Raw genomic sequence first — 20,456 nt, forward strand, 5'->3', positions numbered from 1 at the left:
TCTTGGTGCCTGGCGGGATCCATCTGGCCAGGCTGGGAGAAAGCAGCAAGCCCACCGAGCCTGGGAATAGAAAGCAGAATACCAATCTGTTTCATCTCCCTGAGCCTCAGTTTTGACACCTGTATGATGGGGGCAACAGCATTACTGACCTGGGAGGGGTATTGAGGGATCTGAGAACACATATGCATTTAGTATGTGCTCATAAACTCCTTTTCCTCGGGGTTTTCTGAGGCTGGAGAGGAGCGGGGCTTTCCTGGGTTTCAGCCCTGAAGAAGAAAGCTGACAAAGTCCATGCAGCGTGGGTAGCTAGCTCGGCGCACTGGGGTGCCTGCCTCCTGGGCCTTCCAATTCATTGGAGAGGTTTTCCCTTGAAAGTTGGAAGCAGAAGAGGCTCTCCTCCCATTCTAGGCCAGCCAGGCCTCCTGGCAGCAGAACTTGGGGTCAGCAGGGCCTGGAGACCTGACCCTGCCAGATGACCAGATGCTCTAGTAGCTGGGTGACTCTCCGAGAGAGTGGCCAAACACTGTGCGCCAGGGTGACCCTATATTTGAGTTGTGTGGGTCTATCCTGGTTGATATGGCCCTGGGTCATTCCCGGTTAGGATGGGCCAGGCCAGGTGTACGCCCACTGTCTGGTCACGACTACTGCTAAGTACCCCCTTTTACTCGTAAGTGTCCTGCTCGCCTATAATAGCTGGGCGTACCTATCCTATGATCCAAGAATTCCTTCCCTAGGCGTGTACTCAGCAGAAATTTGCACATCTAATCACCAAGACATATTCTGGAACATTCACAGCGGTACTATTTGTAATAACCCCAAACCAGAGCCCCTCCAAATGCCCTTCAACAGAATAGATACATAAACTGTGGCCCAGTCACACAACATAACTGTGCAGCAAGGAGAAGGAACATTCTGCAGCCACATGCCACCACATGGATGAAACTCAGACATAATGTTGAGCAAAGGAAACGAACCCAGGAGTATGTCACTTATGATTCTGTCCATACAATGTATGTAAAAGGGGAAAGTACAGGAAGCTCTTAGAAGTGGGGATGGTAGTACCTAAGGGGGGCTGGAGATGGTTTCTTGATCTGGGTGCTGGTGACACAAGGGTGTTCCCTCTATGAAGGTGCATTGAGGGGGCACCTAGGTGGCTCAGTCGGTTAAGTCTGCCTTTGGCTTGGGTCATGATCTCCGGGTCCTGGGATCGAGCCCTGCATCGAGGACTCTGCTTTTCCCTCTCCCTCTGTGATCTCTCTTGCTCTCACTCTCTCTCAAATAAAGTCTTTTTTTAAAAAAAATGCATTGGGGCACCTGGGTGGCTCAGATTGTAAAGCATCTGCCTTTGGCTCAGGTCATGATCCCAGGGTCCTGGGATCGAGCCCCACGTCTGGCCCCTGGCTCCTAGCTCGGCGGGGAGCCTGCTTCTCCCTCGCCCTCTGCCTCTCCCCTGCTCATGCTCTCTCTCTCTGTATCTGTCTCAAATGAATAAATAAAATCTTAAAAAAAGAATGCATTGCGCTGACACAAGATTGTACATTTTCTGCATGTACACTTTTCATCAGTAAATGTTTACTTTAAAAATATCCTGGTTTGGGCAATAGGCTAAACTATTCTTGTTCCTCTTCTTCCCACCTCCTCCCATCTACCTTTCATGTTGGGCTGGACATAGAACATTATCAAACCTCATCCCTGGGACTTGCAGAAAACCTCGACTAACCCAAACACTACATGAAACCATTCACAGTGGTCTTTCTCTCGACTCTTCTAAAAGCTGTAGCTGACTCAGAAAATGTAAGTTGAGAAGTAAATATGCTGACTGGAGAGATGTACTGAGACATGAATCCCTAGGGAAGGCTTAAGGGACACCCCAACCTACTACAACCTCTGCATTTCCAAGCTTGGACTGGGAGATTGTCAGGCTCCCACCACTTAGCGAGGCTGGGGAAGAAGGAGCAAACATCAGGAAGAAGTGCAACAGCTGAGGGGAAAATGAGCTTAACCTTCAGCTGTCCTGAAATACAAAGTTGATCGGAACTCCCCATTCCTGTTGGGTTCCTCAAGTTCACTGGGTTGTCCTTGTGGAAACTGCGTAACCCAACTCTGACAGTAAGAAAATATTTCATGTGGGGAAGACCAGTTCTGACGTGACCAATTCCCCTGGGATTCCTCAGGCCTTGACCAACCAGGTTGATGCCCCAGGCCTAGAATAGCTCTTTCTTCCTGCATGCTCCCCATAGCTCCCACTTATCCAAATGCCATCAAGGCCAGCTCAAGGCCTGCTCCAGCCCATCTCCTCCAGCAGACTAACTTCCCTGACTACCCTGAGTTCCCATCCTCTCTCCCTCTGTAGCACCTACTGAGCCTCTGTTTAAGGGCCTGACCCCCTAGTCTTAAGTTTCAAGAGCCCAGGGAACTTTACTTTGTTCACTGCTTGTACCCTAAGAGTTTGGACCAGTTCTTGGTACACAGTAGGCCCTCAGTAAGTACTGAATGAATGAATGAATGAATGAATGCATTCTGCCTCATGGCATCGCCTGGATTGCTCCTCCACTTTCTCTGGTGTGTTCCTGGTTCTGATTCCTCTAAATACGAAACTTGCTAGAGCAGAGACTGTATCTTATTTATCTCTTTTTCTCTCTACCACTCACCCTGCTGCTTAATACTTAATGAAGGAGAAAGGAAAGGAAAGGAAGGGAATTCAGGGCATCTCTAATCCAGAAAGCATGGAGGTCAGTGGGTAGTTAGGTGGATTACAAGGGTGTGGGTAATCCTGAAGAGAAGCAAGCTACCATATTTGCCCACAAATGTATTTATACCTGCCTCCTTCCAGAGAGGATTTGAGGTGGCTTACAAAAATACACGTAGTACAAGGTAAAAAAACAAGTCGGTGAGAAAATCAGGACGAGGGGAAAAATAAGAGTAGGAAAAATAAGATCAAGTCGGCTTGTTAGAAGTGGGCCAAAAAGTTGGCCAAGTTTTCCCACAGCCCCTGGAGGCTGAAGTCCCTCTCCCTTCCCCACTTCCCTCTGGGAAGGCCACAGGACACAAGCCACGAGCGCAAGGCAGGGCGGCCCCAGGTAAGCTGCGTCCTGGGAAGGGGCCTACCAGGACCCTTCCCACGCCTCCCAGGCCGTCAGCCCCGGAGCTCGGGCCCGGCAGCCCAGGCGGCCTCGGGGAGGGCTGTGTCCGAGGGGCGCGCGGTTCTGTGAGGGCTATCCCCGGGCCAGACATGGGGGCCCGGCTTGCTGGCGGGGAACCGTGACCTGAGGGGAGTAGGGCAAGAACTGAAGGCTCGTTCTTCCACTCAACGCTGCAAAGGTTCTCGAGCTAACTCAATGCCTCCAGCCAACTCAACTCGCGGCCTACTAAGCGCGCGCCCGGCACGCAGGGCACAAAGATGGAGGGAGCAGCGCGCCTTCCACCCCGCCCCACCCCCACCCACCGGCTCCAGACAAAGGGGCAGGCCGCCCCTCCCCCAGCCTCTCCCTGGCGTTCCCCTCCACCCTCCTCTCCCCTCCGGCCGCCCTTCGGTGACTTCCTTTCCCCTCCAGGGGCAGCTTGGGCACTTCGCAGGAACTGCGTTTCACCTGGGCGCGGGGCGGGGAGCCAGCGCGCGGAGGGCGGCCTCCCGGCCCACCCCGAGCCCCGGCCCCGGCCGGCCCCAGGCCCGCGCCCTCCTCTTTGAGCCCGCTCCGAGGGCCCCCAGCGCCTTCCCGCCCAGGCGCCCCCGCCCCCACCCGGCCGAGCACGTGCTGCCCCCGGCCCGGAGCGCCAGCCCGCCGCCCCGGGTGGGGGCTGGGCCCACTCCCGGCTCTGCTCCCCACCCCCACCGGAAACATTCCTGAAACATTCCTGAAAGTAGGAGGCCCGGCCCCTCCGGTTCCCCCACCCCGCCTCCACTCCGGGCTCAGGGTTTTCCTGGCGTCCCCCTCCATCGGCGGCTCGCCCGTTGAGGAGGGGGCTGGGCCGGGGCTTCGGCCGACCGGGGAGGAAGAAGGGGAGCAAAGAAAAACATGAGTCACAGCCGTGTGTCACTGGGCCGCATTGCATTTCCCTGCATCACGGGAGGTGTGGAAGGCCGCCTCAGGGACCAGGGGCGGGGAGGTGCGCCCGAAAAGGCCCCGGGCCCGGCCTGCAGGGCGCGCCGCTCTAGACAGCCCCCTTTCTTCTCCCACCGCCCTCCCCGCCATCTTTCCACTTTAGCTTCCTTCTCATTCGTGCAACAAGTCTTTGTTGCGCCAGGCGCCGGGCGGGCCAGGCGTGGCGGGTATGGCTTGCGTAGACCAGTCCCTGCCCTCAAAGTGCTTCCAGGCGACCAATGGCTCACGCTTTCTTATTTTTCTTAAAAGTCACAGCGGAGAGGGCCAGGGCACAAAGTGGGAAGGCATCTCCCAAGACACCATCCAGGTCACCTATAGGAATGAATCCACCCTCAGGTTTACCTGCAAGCGAGCCAATCGTTTGTTTCGCTTGGAGGCTGCACCTTGACTACGGCTCACTCGCGGCCATTAGTAAGCGAAAACTCTGGATTTCACAAGTTTCACGTTTGAATTTCACAAGACTTGTATTTCACCAGTCAGCCACACGCAGGTCGGCACTGAGATGCACATGCTGACACCTGTCCGCCCAGGGGAAATCTACGAGCCGCCTAGCTGGGCGCAGGGGGCGGCGGGTAGGCCGCGGAATTCTCACAGGCGCCTTTCTCTCCACCCCCTCCCGCCCGCGCGGACCCCGCAGGCACGAACGCCCGCCCACATCCAACGCGCTCCGCGGGCGTCAAACCCATACGCCCGGAAGGCCCCTAGAGGTGACTCTCCCGGGGACCCCCCCTCCCGTTGCAGGCTGTAAGGACATCCTCCCCTCCCCACCCTCCGCGAAAAGCTCCCCGGTGCTCCCCCTCTGTGCACCTTCCCAGGTCTCCCGGCCCGGGACAGTGGGGAGTGGGCCGTCGCCTCGGGTTCCCAGCCCAGGCCTCCCGCGCACCCGCCCCCAGGAACCCGGTCCCGCACGCCCCTCCCCGTAGTCAGCACCCACCCGCGCGGCGGCGGCGGCTGGCGGGCGGCCGCCCTTTTAAATCCCCGGGCTCATTTGCATGGCCCCGCCCCCACAGTGACACGGCTGGCGCGGGCGGGCCCGTCCCCTCTGCCCCTGGGTCGCTCTTTTTAAGCTCCCCTGAGCCGGGGCTGCGCTCCTCTAATTGGGACTCCGAGCCCGGGCTATTTCTGGCGCTGGCGCGGCTCCAAGAAGGCGTGAGTTCGCGGCCCCTCCGGTGGCTTCTTTTTTTTTATATCTATCATTTAATTAAATTATTTATTTCTTGAGGCCGCGCACGGGCCGTGCCTAGCTTCCTGCCCCTCGCCATCCTTCGGGGGAGGGTGAATATTTTTGTCCCCCCGCCTGGATGTGACAGATAAATACCCCGCGGGGGCCTGGGCGGCGAGCACGCGGCGGCGGCGGTCTCTGAGCGCCTCTGCTCTCTCTCCTGGTTTCAGATCCGCATTTGCTACCAGCGGCGGCGGAGCCAGGCCGGTCCTCAGCGCCCAGCACCGTCGCTCCCGGCAGCCCGGAGCGCGCACCGCAGGCCGGCGGCCGAGCTCGCGGTGAGTCGTCCCCGGGGCCCGCGGCGGCGGCGGCGGAGGGGGGCGCCCGCGCCCCCGCCTGCACGCCGCCCCTCCTGCAAGCCGCCCAGGGCTGCAGCGCGCGCCTCCGGCTTTATTCCCAGGCCGGGGCTGCGCTAGCCGCCGGCGGGGGAGGGCCGCGCGGCGCGGGGGCGGGTGGCGGGGCCCGGCGGCGCGGGGAGGGCGCCCGCACCCCTTCCCCCGCGCCGCGGGCGCCCTGCGGGGGGGCGGGGACCCGGGAAAGGCGCGCGGTGGGGGAGGGGGCGCGCGGCTGCGGCGAGCGCGAGTTGTGCACCCGGCAGAGCCCGGTGCACCTCGCGCGGCCGCCGCTCCCGCCGGAGCCCGAGCCCGAGCAGGGGCCCGGGCTGTGGGGGGGGGGGGGCGGGGAGAGGAACAGGCTGCGGCGCAGCTGGCGAGTGGGGGGCCGGCGCCCCCCGCAGCCTGGGGAAGTTCTAGAAGTGAGGGGGATGGGCACGAACCCCACAATTCGGCCCTGTTCCCGCTCGGCCTTTTTCCCGGTGTCCCCCCTACGCAGATGAGGCCGAATCGCGGGCCTGGGTTTGGGGCTTCACCCCGACCCCACCTCTGGCCCGGCCCGCGCCTCTTCAGCCCCCAGGGCCGGGCCTGCCCTCCGCCCCCACAAACAGGTTTCTCTGCTTTGCAGGGCTCTGTTGGAACTAGTCCCTTTGACTCCCCGTTTCAATTTTTTTTTTTTCTGGGGCTTTATTTTGCGGGGAGGGCGCGGAGGGAGGTGGCTTTCTTCCTCTACCCCGCGCCCGCGCGCGCCAGGTTTCCTGCCCCAAGGCGGGCTTGGGTGCCCCCTCTGGCAGGAAGTGGGGCCGGGTGCACCCGCGTGGCGGTGCATGCGGTCGGGGTGCACCAGTTTCCCGCGCCTGCAAGAGCAGCCCGTGCCCCTCCCCCCGCGCGCTCTGGCCCCTAGTCCCGCCGGCCGCGCTGCAACGGCCCGGCGCAGACACTTGCACAGTCACCCTGGGGCCGGTCTGGAGCAGGGGGCGACAGGCACTTAACCAGGCTCCCGGCGGTTAAGGAAAGTGGCGGGCTAGAGGGGTCGCCAGTAATTTACGCTATCCTGCTCGCCAACTTGCTGTGTGACCTTGGGCAACTTATCAGGCCTCTCTGGGCTACTTTTTTCCGGAAAACAAGGAAGCACCATGATGATTTCCTAGGGTCGTTCTCGTGGACTCCCTAAGCATTTGAGGAATACACATTGCATGCACGGTGTACGGAGGGAACAAGCTTGAGGCCCAGAAGGGCTTATTACAAACAAGGATTCAGGTCGGGCCCTAAACATGGCTTCGCCTAGCCAGGCCTCTGATACTCAGAAACAGGTGGAAGAGACAAGCATTTGTTGGTCTCACCAGAGAGGGCCTCAGGCCTTCACTCCGTTCCTGGAGGCCTGGATGAAAGGGGGGTCGGAGAGTGAATTAAAGGGTTCCCAGTAGTAAGAGGTGGGGGGAAGCTCCAGATGATGCAAGAACTTTCCCGGAGACCCACCAGGATTCCCAGGCATGCTGGGCCAGGCTCTCTGGGATTAGGGGCTAGCTTGGCCCAACTGGAACCCCCTCTGTGAGGGGGCCTTCAACAGACCTCATGTGAGGTCAGCACTCATTTCGGCTGATTAATTTTGATGTTTAGTTTGAACGGGAACCTGTGGTGTAATAGAAGATTCTAATCACTGCCTGTAATTACAGAGCAGGCCGAGCCACTAATGACGGGGCAGGGTAAATCACCAACCACCTTGTTCAAAAGGGTCTTCAAGTCTGAAATATTGTAAAATAGAATCGTTACCAGACAAAGTCTCGCCGTCTGGAGAATCTTGATGCTTGAGGCTGGGGGCCTCGAGCCCTCCAAAAGTCACAAGTTTGGGAAAAAAACAAAAAACAAACTTTTTTTTCCTCTCGCTGAGTTAAAATTGGAAATTGTCTGAAAATCTGAAAAGGGGAAAGAAAAGTCATTTTCGAACGTTCTAGTTCTCATTTTGATTGGAGTGAGGACTTCCTGTTGTGGACATATTTTCACTATGAACTGGTTTGATCCTTGGCATCAGTGTGGAAAGGTGGTTGAGGGAGATGTCTTAGCCTTACCCCCATTTTACAGATTGAAGGTCTTTTAGAAGTGAAGCCGCTTGGGCCCACCCTTTCCCAAGAGCAACCAGGGATTGGTTACCAGGGAGGTGTGGAGCCATGGGTCTCTCAGGTCTTGTGGCTCTGCAACTGGGACGACAAAGGGGGATTGGACCGGGTGGGGGGAAGACCGTCACTGTCTTTTAAGCTTCTGGAAGAGGCTCCCAAATATGGGGTGCCAGGTGCTCCTTGCAGTGGGAGGTTTTAGGTAAACTCAAAATTAGCGGGGCTGATTAAACCCAAAACAGCCTCTAAGAAGAGGGAAGATGCTAGAAAAGAACCAAGAAGCTTTGAGGACCAGCCCTGCCAGGTGGGGGAGGGCAGCTAGCATCTGTTAGAAGGATTTCAGTGGAGAAATTCTGTCCCTCCTGAAAGCAGGCACTAAAGGGGAAGATCTCATTTGACCCCAGGTGGTGGGTGGGGTAGGGGAAAGGGGAGACCCACCTTTCAGCTTTGGGTTTGTTTTCCTCCCTCCACTACAATTTCAACCATCTTCCCCCTTCCCAAAACTATTCCCAGCCTTGAATCCCCAAAGCTCTACCCCAGGGAGAGAGCGGAGAGGAGAGCTAACTGGTGGGGTGGGCACCAACCCGGGCCAGGTCATTGGTGTGGAGCGTCAAGGTTGGCCCTGTAACATTTGGGCATGAGGCTTGGGCCATGGCGGATAGGCATCACTGTTGGCCAGGTGGGCCGGGGGCTGGTGCCCATGGCGGCCGGATGTCCAGGGCTTATTCCCTCTGCTAACCTTTCCTCCCTTGTTGCCTGTGAGCTGCTCAGGCTGGGTTTTCTCTTAAGGGAAAGGGCAGCTGACTAGAGAGAGGGACCCCGAGGCAGTGAGAGGGGCCCCAGGGCAGTGAGAGGCCCCCCCATCTATACCTTTGTCCAGGTGGCCTCACCCACAGAAGCACATCTGAGCTGGGTCTGCCTCTTGGGCCTGGGCCCTGTGGGGGTGGCAGGACAACAAAGCACCCTTCTGAGCAGGAGATAAGGAGCTGATTAGGGCCAACGGCCCAGCCCCACCCTTTAGCAGCATGCTGGGCCCGGGCAGACCCTGCTCCATCCCCAGATCCTCAGCAGGGCAGGAATCCCAAGTATCCCCAGGAGCAGGCAGGGTCCCACAGTGCCCCTTGACGGTGGGAATGGTGAAGAGGGTAGGAGGTGGACGAAGCAAGGTCTTGCATTTAAAACAACTTCTCCTGCTTCCCAGCATCCCAGCCATCGCTCCTCCACCTGCTCCAGAGAGAAGGGAAGATGAGCGAGTCGAGCTCGAAGTCCAGCCAGCCCTTGGCCTCCAAGCAGGAAAAGGACGGCACTGAGAAGCGGGGGCGGGGCAGGCCGCGCAAGCAGCCTCCGGTGAGTCCCGGGACGGCGCTGGTAGGGAGTCAGGTGGGTGTCCGAACCTTTGCCTCGGTTTACCCCTTTGGGTTAGGGAGGTGCCAGGTGTCTCAGCAAGTGAAAATGAGCAGAGGGCTGCAGAATCGTTGCTGTGTGTGTGTATGTGTGTGTGTCCCCCAAACACATGCAGCACATGCTGACCCTGGTCAGCTCCTGAGACCCCAGGAGAGAGGCGGGGGGCTGGAAGCCCTGAGCCCATGCCAGACCATCCAAGCCAGAAGTGACCTCGTGGTCACACGGCCGGGGCTCACACCCTGGTAACTACCCACCCTTTACTTCCAGGCTGTCATGGACCAGTGCCTTTATAAAAACGTGGTAAAGATGAGTCGCGTATACATATAAGTTCCGGTTTCTAATCCTTAGACTCATTGCACATACTACTCTGTCCATTAACCATAAACATTTCTAAATACTTAACTGTTAGTTTCTGGATTTCCTCATCCCAGGCCCATAACAGAAAGTTCCTGGGCCGGCACCTGTCCGGGGGCCTCACTTCATGTGGCCCTGGGCCAGGCTCCGCTCCGGCTCTGTAAAAGGAAATGGAAGCCCGAGAACTTAAAAATGTGGGCAAGTTGGCGAGAGAGTGATCCTCGAACCCTGGTGCCATCCCCCGCTGTGGTCCCATGGGGTTAGGTTAGCTGGCACTCTGGGACATGGGGCACACTAGGGAACCTGGCCAGTCAGGCTGTGGGGGCCACCTATCATGCGGTGGAGATCTTGGATTCTCTCAGAGGGGCGGCGGCTGGTGAGGCCCAGCTTACTTCCCTTTCCCGGGGAAGAGGACAGGAATTGAGGTCAGTCCTTGCTCTTGGCACGGTGGGCCTCGGGCTTCCCCATCTGTAGGATGGAGTGCGCGGTCTGTACTGACTTCGGGGAGACATGAGCCATGAGGAGTCTGAGTAGTGGGCTTCAGCTGCCTCTTCCAGAGCCCACGGTGTGTGGAGGGAAGTCATTCTCTTAGTCTGGTTCCCTCGGCCTCTCCCTCGTGCCTGTTAGCTGGGGTCCACAGAGGGGTGTCCGAGAAGGGGGTGTTGGGTTACTGGACCATGGTTCTAAACAGCCCTTGGGCAGCCACCCCGAAACCGTAGCTGACATGCCTTTACTGCCCAGCTTCTATGCATTATGCAGCAGCTTTTTATTCTGTCAGGCTTATTAAAATTTTAGCGGCAACCACGGCAGAGATCTCGGTTTCCGACATCCAGGCGTAATTCCTTTTCTGGGAGGCATGGTGGCCTGGGGGGAGTCTAGTTTGCAGGTAGAGGCTGGAGGCCTCCCTCTAGTGTGGCGGGGTATCCTTTCTCCTCTTTGGCATCCCCCACAGAGAGTAGGCAAGTGTCTTGGCCCAGTGCTGGACACTTCCACACCCTTCATTTAGTCTCCTGATAGCCTGTGAGCTAAGTCTTGTCACCGTTTACAGTTGAGGAAACCGAGGCCCAAGCATCCCATGTCATGCCCAAGAGCTTAGAGCCCAGCGGTGGCCAAGCTGCCCAACAGGGTCTTTCTGCCCCCATGCCACCTTTCCCTTGTCTGGTTTCTTGTCCTCTTGTTGTCACAGGGAAGTGTGGGAGGGGCTTTGCAAAAGATGGTTACAGTGAGAACTTGAATCACAAGGGCTTGCCTGCCATGGCTCCTGTGGATTTCTGGGTCGGGGTGCTGGCTTGCTGACTCAGTCTTGCTGGGGTTGGGGAGAGAGCTGTGTCTTTTGAAAGGGGTGGGACAGGTGGCATTTGTGGGTCCCTGATTACCCCATCTGTCTTTGCAGAAGGAACCCAGCGAAGTGCCAACACCTAAGAGACCTCGGGGCCGACCAAAGGGAAGCAAAAACAAGGGTGCTGCCAAGACCCGGGTGAGGACACAGGATGGGGATGGCCCCTCGGCCCATGGCCACAGCTGGGGGCAGGTCTGGGAGGGCACTGGCCTGTCCAATTCGGTCCCCCGCCCCCTCTTCCCTGACATGGGTGGCAGTGGGTCTTGGCTAATTGGGGAAGGCAGGGTGAGGACCGAAACCTCACTTCTGGGGAAATCAAGTTAGCAGTCCTACAGCTCTCCTTGCCTAGAGAAGGGCGAATCGGGAAGAGGGAAGGGGGGCTGTTCCACCAGTCCCTGCGCTGAGAATGTTCCATTCCAGGGTCCCCCTGGATCCCGAGGGAATGGGGATGAGCAGGGAAGGCTGGATTCCCAGTGACAGCAGCCTCTCAGAGAGGTTGTTTTGTTTTTTATTTTATTTTTTTCTGAGACACGACTCATATCCTCTGAGTCATGGGTGGAGGAGGGAGTGGGGGGCGTGTGTGTATGTGGGGGGGGTGCAGTGTGGCTGGCCAGTCATCACCAGCTGGAGTCGGGTGGGCCTGCTGGGGTGAGAGTCCCAGGCTGCCCTGAGCAGAGGTAGGTAGGTCTGCCCCTCCCCACTGGGGCACTGGTCATTGGGTGAAGACTGTCCCAGGGACATTTTTGACTTAGTGGATCTTTTCTCTGGCCATCTAGAAAACTACCACAACTCCAGGGAGGAAACCAAGGGGCAGACCCAAAAAACTGGTAGGTGAAGGGACGGCGGCGGCGTGGTTTGCTGGGGAGGGCGTTTCAGGAGGGGTGATGCCGAGTCCTGTGTGCTCAGCGGGGAAGGATGGCTGTCTGACCTGAGCCAGGAATAGTGCGACATCATCACCCTCCCCAGGTCTAGAGAGGGAAAGGGATCTGCGTGTGGCCCAGTGTCCTGGCACCCAGCCCAGGGCTTTTAAAGGGCTGTGTCCATGAGAAGTAAGGGGTCCCAGGTACAAACCAGACTCGACCCCTGCCCTGCCCTAGCGGAGGGTGGGGCTCCTTCTCTTTCTTCTGCTCCTAGAACAGACTCAACTTCTAGGGGGACTTGGAGGCCATCTGGTCTCCGTCCCCCACCCCCATAATAGAAATGAGGAAAGAAGGCTCCATGAGCAGAGGGTGAGGTCTGTCCTCACCATGATCTTGGGTAGGGAGGAAGAGGCAGCAAAGGAGCTCGGCCCTGAGCGGTGTGGGTAGTGCCATGTGGGAGTTGAGAGGTGATTCCACACGGAGGCACCTCCTCACCTGGGACCCATCATCCGTTTCTGAGCCCCCAAATAGCTGGTAACAGAGGAAGGTGGGCTGAGTCAGGAGGCTGCCTCTAGGGCCTATGCTGAAGTTAAAGGCCACCCCAGCCTTGTTTCTCCTGGCCCTTTTCTATCCCCCAACCTGTTTCCTGAACTCCCTGAGGCCTTCATTCCTCGAGCTGAGCCACTACCAGGGTGAGGAGGGGGGTTAGGGGATGCTGGCAGGGCCCCAGGAGTGAGTAACAGGAAGCGAGTTGTTTTGGAGTTTGTGCCTGGCACGGGGGCCGCAGGCCCGTGTGGTGTGCGGACATTCCCGCCCAGTGAGTGAGCCTCGGCGGCACACACTTCCCCTTCGTCCCCGCCCTGGCCTTGTTCCACAGCCCCTGTGCTGCCCCTGCGGGCCAAGGCCACCTGGTCCCCCTGCACTGCAGCCTGCAGCTGCCCCTTCCCGGCCACCTCTCCCTTCCCCCTCTACAGAAAGCCAGTGACTTCCTCACTTGCCCCAGTCCGTTGAGGCTCCGAGCTCTGCAGGTCCCCCCCCCCCCCCCCCCCGCCCACAGGTCCTGGGGCCGAGGGGGCCTGGCTCTGGGCGAGAGCAGCATGTGTGTGGGGTTTTTTTTCCCTCCCTTTAAATTCTTCCTTTTTTATGAATGAAACTGGGCCGTGGAGGTTGCTGAGTCACTCACACACTCAGCCCTGACTCATCCCCCTTCTGGAGAGCCAGGGAGCCCGGGGAGTGCTGGGGGCCACCCTGGCCGGCCCCCCCGCCCCCCCGTGCTGACTGGCCTGCCCACCTCACAGGAGAAGGAGGAAGAAGAGGGCATCTCGCAGGAGTCCTCCGAGGAGGAGCAGTGACCGCGCCGCGCCGCCCGCTCCTTCGCCGCCGAGGAGCAGTTTCCCTCTGGGACTGGACAGCGCCGCTCCGCTCCCCCCGCCCCCCCCAGGCCCACGCACCGCCGCCACCCACCTGCGCCCTCAGCACCACACTACACAGCACACCAGCCGCTGCGGGGCCCCAAGGCCCGAGTGGGGAGCAGTTTCCCTTGGTTTCCAGCGAGCCCTCACCCTCACGCACACTAGCCCTTCCAGACAAAGGCGACTGCCCACCTCGCCGCACCCTGCCCCTTCTGCGTCCCCATGCTCTGTGGTGGGGACGCTGCTGACTGGGCTCTTGGTTTGGGGGGGTCCCTTCTGCTTCCCCATTCTTCTCTCTGGCTTCCCACTAAGGGGCCTGGGAGGGCTCCCCTGGCCTTAAAAGGGGCCCGCGCCCCGTCTCATTCTGATCTGCCCCACTCCACAGCACTGGCAACAGCAGGCATGGCCACTGGGGGGCGGCGCTCGGCCCCAGGAGGCCCCCCGAGCGGCCTGTGTCTCCCGAGGTGCGGCTCACACCCACTTTCCTTCCCTCCTCCCTTGCCTGGTCCTTGCTCTAGGTCGGACAGCCCCCTTTGGGCACAGGAGGGAAGGCAGGAGGGGTCTGAGCCCCCTACTCTGAATGGGCTCCAGCCCACCTCCCCTCCCCCCCCCCGGAATCTATTGCCGTGAGGGAAATGCAGTCCCCCTTTCTCCAGGTGAGGTCCAGGAGGCCCAGGTTCCCTGCGGCGGCCTCCTCAGGTGGGCTGGAGCCCCTGCCCAACCCCATCCGCTTCCACCCTAGGCCTCAGTTTCCCCTTTCCTCACATGGGGCACTAATAACAAGGAGCTAGCCTTGCCCACTCCCACCCTTCTGCTCCTCCCCACCCCCCAAGGTTCTGGTTCCATCTTTTCCTCTGTTCACAAACTACCTCTGGACAGTTGCGTTGTTTTCGTTCAATGTTTCCATTCTTAGACATCCGTCATTGCTGCTGCGACCAGCGCCAAATGTTCATCCTCATTGCCGCCTCCTGTTCTGCCCACGTTCCCCTCCTCCGAGAGGCTCTTAGGGGAAGGGGCCCGGGGCAGAACAGGTTGGGTTACCGACCACCCCAGTCCCAGGGAAGGTGGGGCCCTGCCCCTAGGATGCTGCAGCAGAGTGGGGGGGGGGGCCTGTATTGACCGTCGAGGGTGTAGGGCCACCTTCTCCCCCCTGTTCTGCCGGGGAGGAGGGAGCCATTATTTGTCCCAGCCTGGGGCCCCCCCATCTGGTTTCCTATTTGCAGTTACTTGAATAAAAAAAATACCTTTTCTGGACCGGAGTCCTTCTATGGTGGGTCCCTGGGGTTAGGTAAGGGTGGAAGCCAAGGACCTAGTTGGTGGGGGTGACTCTCCTGTGGGCTCTGTCCAGCTCTTCAGGCTGGGGGAGGGGGGAGGAAAAGCATTAGCTCCAGGGAAGGTAACTTAAGCCTCTTTTGAAAAAAGCAACCACACCCTAGCCACAAAACAGTTTATTTACAAAATATATATACTGAATACTATACATTAGGCCCTGTCACCATGGAAACAAATCCAAAGCCAGGTTGGGGAAGGCTCAAGAGAAAGGTGGTGCCCAGGAAAATGTCTCCAACCACCCAACTGGGCAGGAAAAACTTTTCATTAGCCCGGGGGAGCTGGTGGTAGGCTCAGCCCACCAAAGACTGAAGGCCTGGGGTGGGGGGGGAGGAGGAGCGAGATGCCGGGGCTGGATGGGAGGAGAGGAGACCCAGTTCCCAGCAGGGGGAGCTGGGTGAGTGCAAGTGGGGAAGGAAGCCGCAGGCCCCGGGCACTCCCAAGACCCCATGGTTCTGGAGAGCAGGGCAGGGGGTCAGGTCAGGTCTTGACATCCAGCAGGGGCATCCGCTTGTGCTGGTAGCCACTCTGCCAGCCATGTACCACCTGTGGGGGAGGAAACGGTGCCACAGGGCTGGGGTCCAGGGCAGAGGCCGCAGCACCCCCGGGGGGGCACCCCACTAACCCTGGCCCAAATGGGGAGGGCTGAGGGTAGAACCGGGCTCTGGGTTTCAGGGGGAGGATGGATGAGAAGACAGCAGCAGACTGCCCTCTGAGTCTCCCTGCCCCCAGAGTGCTCACCTTGGGGTCTCCCACATCAGAGAGCAGCTCCTGCTCAGCCTCATGCAGCTCCTCAGCGGGGTCGTAGCTGTACATGGGGAGCAGGTGATGGCGAAGCCGGTCCGCCCTGGGGAGCAGGGGAGGGCGCTCAGCCCAGGGGCTGCCCACTCCCAACACCTGACTGCCCTGTCTCTACTCTCCAAGGCAGGGGCACTTCCAGCAGGTGCCTCTGGGGGCACACTAGGATTCTGAGAATCCGTGCCCAGTTCTAGATGGGGTCTCTCTTTGGTGGGTAAGCCCAGTTTGGGCAGGAAAACCTAACAGTGGGGTGTAGAGAATTTCAGGCTTGTATAAGGAAAGCCAAGGGGCATCTCAACCGTGGATGTGGAGAACCTGATCCTATGGGAAGAAAGGTAAGCCGAATGCAGGGGAGGTAACGCTGGGGACAGGGACACTCACCGCTTTTTCTTCTGGACATACATTACCTGTAACAGAGACACGGCGCTGTGGAGGCTGCTGAGCCCAGGATGGCCCACAGGAGACCCACCTCTACCCCCTTCACCCCTCACAGCAGGACAGCTGAGCCTGTGCAGGCTGGACCCCCCCCGCCCTGCCCCAGCAGAGGTGCGGGTGCGTATGTGTGTATGTGGGGGCTCCTTACCACAGCCACCACCACCCCAACCAGGGTGATGAGGAAGAAAGGGCCGAGCACATAGCCCACCATGGAGTCGCTGTTGGCCTGAGGGGCGTTGGGCACTGTGGTGTTACTCATGACATCGGCGGCCGCCGGGCCAGGGGGTCAGCATGGGCAGTAGTGCTTCGGGAGGGCGCCTCCAATGGGCTCCCTGGGGAGGAGAAAGGGAGGTTATCTATTTCACCCAGGGTGACGTCCAAGCTCTGGATCCCTCCCCAAGAGCTGGTGGTGTATCAAAACTTAGGTCAGGCCCTGGGACGAGGGATCCTCCAGGTCAATGTGCCAGGTTTAACCCTCCAGTGACTCCAGGGAAATCTGGGTGTAGAGGGCACCAAGGGGAGGCCCCGAGTCCTGCCCGGCTCCTATCCCCAAATCAGGGTGGGGCCCAGCTCAGGTGCTGGCCAAACATTTGCACATCGCAACTGGGAAAAGCTTAGCTACACGTTCCCAGCTCCTATTCCCACCCTTAGGACACTGGGCCACCAGCACCTATCCAGCGGAGCAAAAGGGGGAGATCTGACAAAAATATGAGGGTCCTGCACTGTGGGGCCCAGGGGGTGAGGTAGGAGCATCTGAAGGAGCCTGCCTCAGTCCTGGTCCAATCCCCACACTTTAGGCTATAGGCCTTCCCTGTGCCCTCCTTGTCCCTGGTGTTACTGCAGACAGAGCCGGGACAGCCTCTCCCCCATTGGTCTCGTGCCAGGGTGGACACAAGTGGGCAGGGCTGGATTGTATCTGCGAGGTGATGTCACCTCCCTCTGGTCCGCACCCGGGGCTCCGCCCATGTCCCTCCCCTCTTAGCCTGGGCTGACAGGCGGAGGTGAGAGGGTCAGCTCCCATCGACGGATGCAAGACTGTCGATGGGCTCCTGTACACAGACCCCAAGGTCCCCGACCCCGCTTCGCTTGGGTCTCCATTGGAGGGCAAGGTATGAACTACCTGTCCCGGTGTCCGCGGAAGCACCGAGCTTGCCCAGTCGCATGCACACCGTCCCATGGTCGAGGGGACCTGCCGAGGTGGGGCGGGTGCCGGGCCGCTCCTAGGATGCGGAGCAGCATCGGCGAGTGGGAGGTAGTTCCCAGGGCGCTGGGCGGCTCAGGCCGGGGGAGGGAGGTCTGGGGGCTGCGCAGAGGGCCCGGGCATCCTGGAATCCCGGCACCCCAAGACGTGGACCCGTACCGGCGCTCTGTAGCCCATCCAACCCGATCATGCCTTACCTCCCGCCGCTGCAGCCCGGACAGGAACGCCCTCGCTTGGCTCCCAGGCCCCGGAAGAGTCGGCAGGCGCGTGATCAAAGGACCCGGGGAAATGGGCGGGGCCTCAGTCCCGGGACGCAGCCAATCCGGTGGCGGAAGGCGGACGGCCCGGAGACTTCTGGAGCCGCCAATCCGGAGGTGGGGGGTGCGCCGTGCGGAGGCGGGGAGGGCCCAGGTTGCAGGGTCCACCCCGCGGCAGCAGGGGGCAGGCGAGCGCTGCGCAGCGGGGGGAGGAGAGCGCGCGGGGAAGGGCGGGGCGGGGCCGGGGCGGCTTCCCGGCGTCCCCCGGGGCGGGCCCCAGCTGAGGGCTCGCGCCGGGGAGCTCCCGTTGCAGGCTGCGGCGGGCCGTCGGGCTTCCTCGTGCTCCGGGGTGGAGCCCAGGTGTAGGGCCAAGCCACGCCCCGAAGTTTAGTCCGGGCGTGCGGCGCCTGGCTGCTCTCCCCGCTACCGGGACCCTGCCCGGGGCCCCCAAGGACTCCATTAGTGTTTGCGGAGCCATCCAAGCCTCCTAGGGCCCAAGCGGCCCTCTGGGCTATGCTCTAAGGGTAGCTAGAGTAGGCAGGTCTGGGTTCGCCTCTGCTCAGCCATGCGGCCTGGGACCCACTTACCCTCCACCCTTCTCTGCGCCTCAGTCTGAAACAGGCTCTTGTGAGGATTAAGCGATGACGTGGATAAGGAGTCTGGCACACACCACGCCCTGTTAAAGCCCCCGCTAACCTCTGTCCGGTTCCCGGGGGCACAGATGGTGCAGCGGGGTGCAGTCCCCCTGGGCCACAAGCAACTTGAGAAGTAGGTAAATTCGAAAGCTTTCGAGGTCTCATCATTACAGCGGCACACACTGAAGATGGATCGATGGATTTTACCAATGTCAGCATCCTGGTTGTGATATTCTGCTATAGTTGTGCAAAAGTTAGCATTGCGAGAAGCTAGGCAAAGCGTGCAAGGGATGTCTATTATTTCTTACAACTGCATGTGAATCTACAGTTACCTCAAATACGTGTGTGTAGCTTTGTACCCAGATCTTGCCACCTCTCCCTCCAAATCACACACGGTTAGGAAAACTCCAGACTGGCAGGTGATGGAAGCCACCCAAGAACATAAAAGTTGTGGGAGCTGAACCAGGCTGAGGCTCTCCAGGGTCCTTGGGTGCTACTGGAGATAGAGGGCTAACCTGTATCACCTTATTCTTGCCAAAGACAGCCAGTGGCCCGGACATGGTTGAGCCACTTGGTCTGGTCTGGCCTGTTTCCTCAGGCCCTTCCAGAGGTTGGATTAGGGCAGGTCTGATGCAGAGATGACCCAACTTAGAACCAGAGGGCAGTTGGGAACTCTGGCCTCTTGCCTTCAGACACCATCATCTGACTGGTAGGAAATCAGAGATAAGGGGAAAGGAATGACAGAAATGCCCGGGTCTGGAGGCTCCGGGTGGATTCCTGGTATTCTCAGGCTTTTGAGTCTGAAGAGTAAGGAGACCACTCATTCCAGGCCGCTGCTGCTGCTTTTTTTTTTTTTAAGATTTTACTCATTTGACAGACAGCAAGAGCAGGAACACAAGCAAGGAGAGTGGGAGAGGGAGAAGCAGGCCTCCTGCCCCGCAGGGAGCCCGATGCGGGGCTCGATCCCAGGACCCCGGGATCATGACCCGGGCCGAAGGCAGACGCCCAACAACTGAGCCACCCAGGCGCCCCTCATCCCAGGCTTCTATCAGAGCTGAGGGCAGAGGGAGGAGGCCACCTTCCCTGGTGGAGCCTGCCTTGCAAGCAGGTTAGGATCAAATGATAGGTTTTAGAATCCAGATCGCCTTGGCTGCCCACACATCCAACCTCTGTCCTCATCCTCACAGCTTCTGACCACATATCTTGAGGGCCCTGTAGGAGTGGGCTTAGTGGTCAACTGGCTAAGCCAGTGCGTAGACAGGACTGGGGTCTCAGTGTCAGAAACTCAGCATGTTTTTACCTCCCTTAATCCCAGGACAGAACACCATTCTGAGCTAGGCAGGTCAGGTGGGGTGACCCCAATTTACAAATGAGTAAGCTGAGGCCCTGAGCAGTGTGATGACTTCCTGGGGCCTTGGTGTGATCAGCAAGGGTGAAGGAGAAGGGAATGACAGGTGGGCCCTCTTCCTGGACAGCCCTGTGCCAGCATCTGTTCCATGTCTGTGTTTGAAGCTGGTTTGCTCCTGGGATAAGGTTTCAGATCCCGTGAGGGTACCCCAGGCCTAGCCAGGGAATACTCCAGCCCTCCCTGCTCTCTTCATGCTGCTGCAACCTCAGGAAGGGGAGACACAGGGCAGAGCTGAGGCTGCACTCTGCCACCCTGATCAAGTTTTGACTGTCCCCTTGCCCTGTGGTTTTGGTTAGTGCCTGGGCTTATGTATGCACTTTCACTAATGCCTTGCTCATCTTTGTGTCCCTCTGCTCTGGACCTAACTAACAAATCATAAAAGCAACACTTAGGAAGATCACATTATTGACAAGTAATGTAAATTCATTACAGAACAAAGCCCAAGATTTATAGGAATGCAGCTATCCAGCTCTCAATAAGATAACATTCATAATGTGTGGCACCCGTTAAAAAAATGGATCCATAAATACTTAGACATGCAAAGAGGCAGGAAAACACAGTCTCTAATCAACTGAAACTGACCCAGAACTGAAAGATGTAGGGCCTAAGGAGGACATTAAAACAGTTATAATTGGATTCCTTATGCTCAAAAAGTTGAGAGACAAGGAAGGTATAAAAAAGCCTCAAATTGAATTTCTGACATGAAATCTACAATGTCCAAGATGAAAAATACACTGGATGAGATTAATGGCAGATTAGATACTGCAGAAAAAAAGATATGTGAACATGAAGGCATTTGAATAGAAGTTATCCAAAATGAAAGAGACAAAAAAGAATCTTAAAAAAAAAAAAAAATTACAAGAGCACCAGTGAATTGTGGTACAATTTCAAATGGCCTAATATATGGGTAATTAGAGACCCAGAAGAAAAAGAAGAGGGGACAAAAATATTTGAAAAAATAATGACTGAAAGTTTTCCAAACGTAATGAAGACTATAAACCCACAGATCCAGGAAACACAATAAACCCCAAGCACAAGAAACATGGAAAAAAAAACTATATGAAGGCACATTATAATCAAATTGCTTAAAATGAGTAATAAAGAGGAAATCTTAAAAGATGTAAGGTACAGAGGAACAAAGTTAAGAATGACATCAGATTGGGGCGCCTGGGTGGCTCAGTTGGTTAAGCAGCTGCCTTCGGCCCAGGTCATGATCCTGGGGTCCTGGGATCGAGCCCCACGTTCGGCTACCT

At 58.3% G+C, this 20,456-nt stretch overlaps 2 protein-coding genes across 5 annotated transcripts; one reads left to right on the forward strand and one right to left on the reverse strand.

The window, feature by feature from the left end:
- The first annotated feature begins 5,094 nt into the window (after positions 1-5,094).
- Positions 5,095-13,211, forward strand: HMGA1 (high mobility group AT-hook 1). 2 transcript variants are annotated; one of them, XM_006745023.3, is made up of 6 exons: positions 5,095-5,252; positions 5,496-5,603; positions 8,973-9,151; positions 10,923-11,006; positions 11,645-11,695; positions 13,027-13,211. In XM_006745023.3, exons 3-6 carry the CDS (start codon positions 9,017-9,019, stop codon positions 13,078-13,080), a joined length of 324 nt encoding a protein of 107 aa, XP_006745086.1. In that variant the 5' UTR covers positions 5,095-5,252; positions 5,496-5,603; positions 8,973-9,016; the 3' UTR covers positions 13,081-13,211. The 2 variants fall into 2 exon arrangements, with proteins under 2 accessions (XP_006745086.1, XP_006745087.1); XM_006745024.3 differs by having other exon boundaries at positions 8,973-9,118.
- Positions 13,212-14,573: 1,362 nt separating this feature from the next.
- On the reverse strand, positions 14,574-17,232 carry SMIM29 (small integral membrane protein 29). 3 transcript variants are annotated; one of them, XM_081828013.1, is made up of 5 exons: positions 17,101-17,232; positions 15,851-16,034; positions 15,649-15,674; positions 15,211-15,277; positions 14,574-15,015 (listed from the first exon to the last, which is right to left on the reverse strand). In XM_081828013.1, exons 2-5 carry the CDS (start codon positions 15,959-15,961, stop codon positions 14,950-14,952), a joined length of 270 nt encoding a protein of 89 aa, XP_081684139.1. In that variant the 5' UTR covers positions 15,962-16,034; positions 17,101-17,232; the 3' UTR covers positions 14,574-14,949. The 3 variants fall into 3 exon arrangements, with proteins under 3 accessions (XP_081684139.1, XP_006745088.1, XP_081684138.1); XM_006745025.3 differs by having other exon boundaries at positions 15,211-15,316; positions 17,101-17,231; XM_081828012.1 differs by lacking the exon at positions 17,101-17,232 and adding an exon at positions 16,823-17,074 and having other exon boundaries at positions 15,211-15,316.
- Positions 17,233-20,456: the final 3,224 nt, after the last annotated feature.

The sequence above is a fragment of the Leptonychotes weddellii genome, chromosome 8 (assembly GCF_054177405.1).
Source record: "Leptonychotes weddellii isolate Sample4059 chromosome 8, ASM5417740v2, whole genome shotgun sequence".
Classification (NCBI taxonomy): Eukaryota; Metazoa; Chordata; class Mammalia; order Carnivora; family Phocidae; genus Leptonychotes; species Leptonychotes weddellii.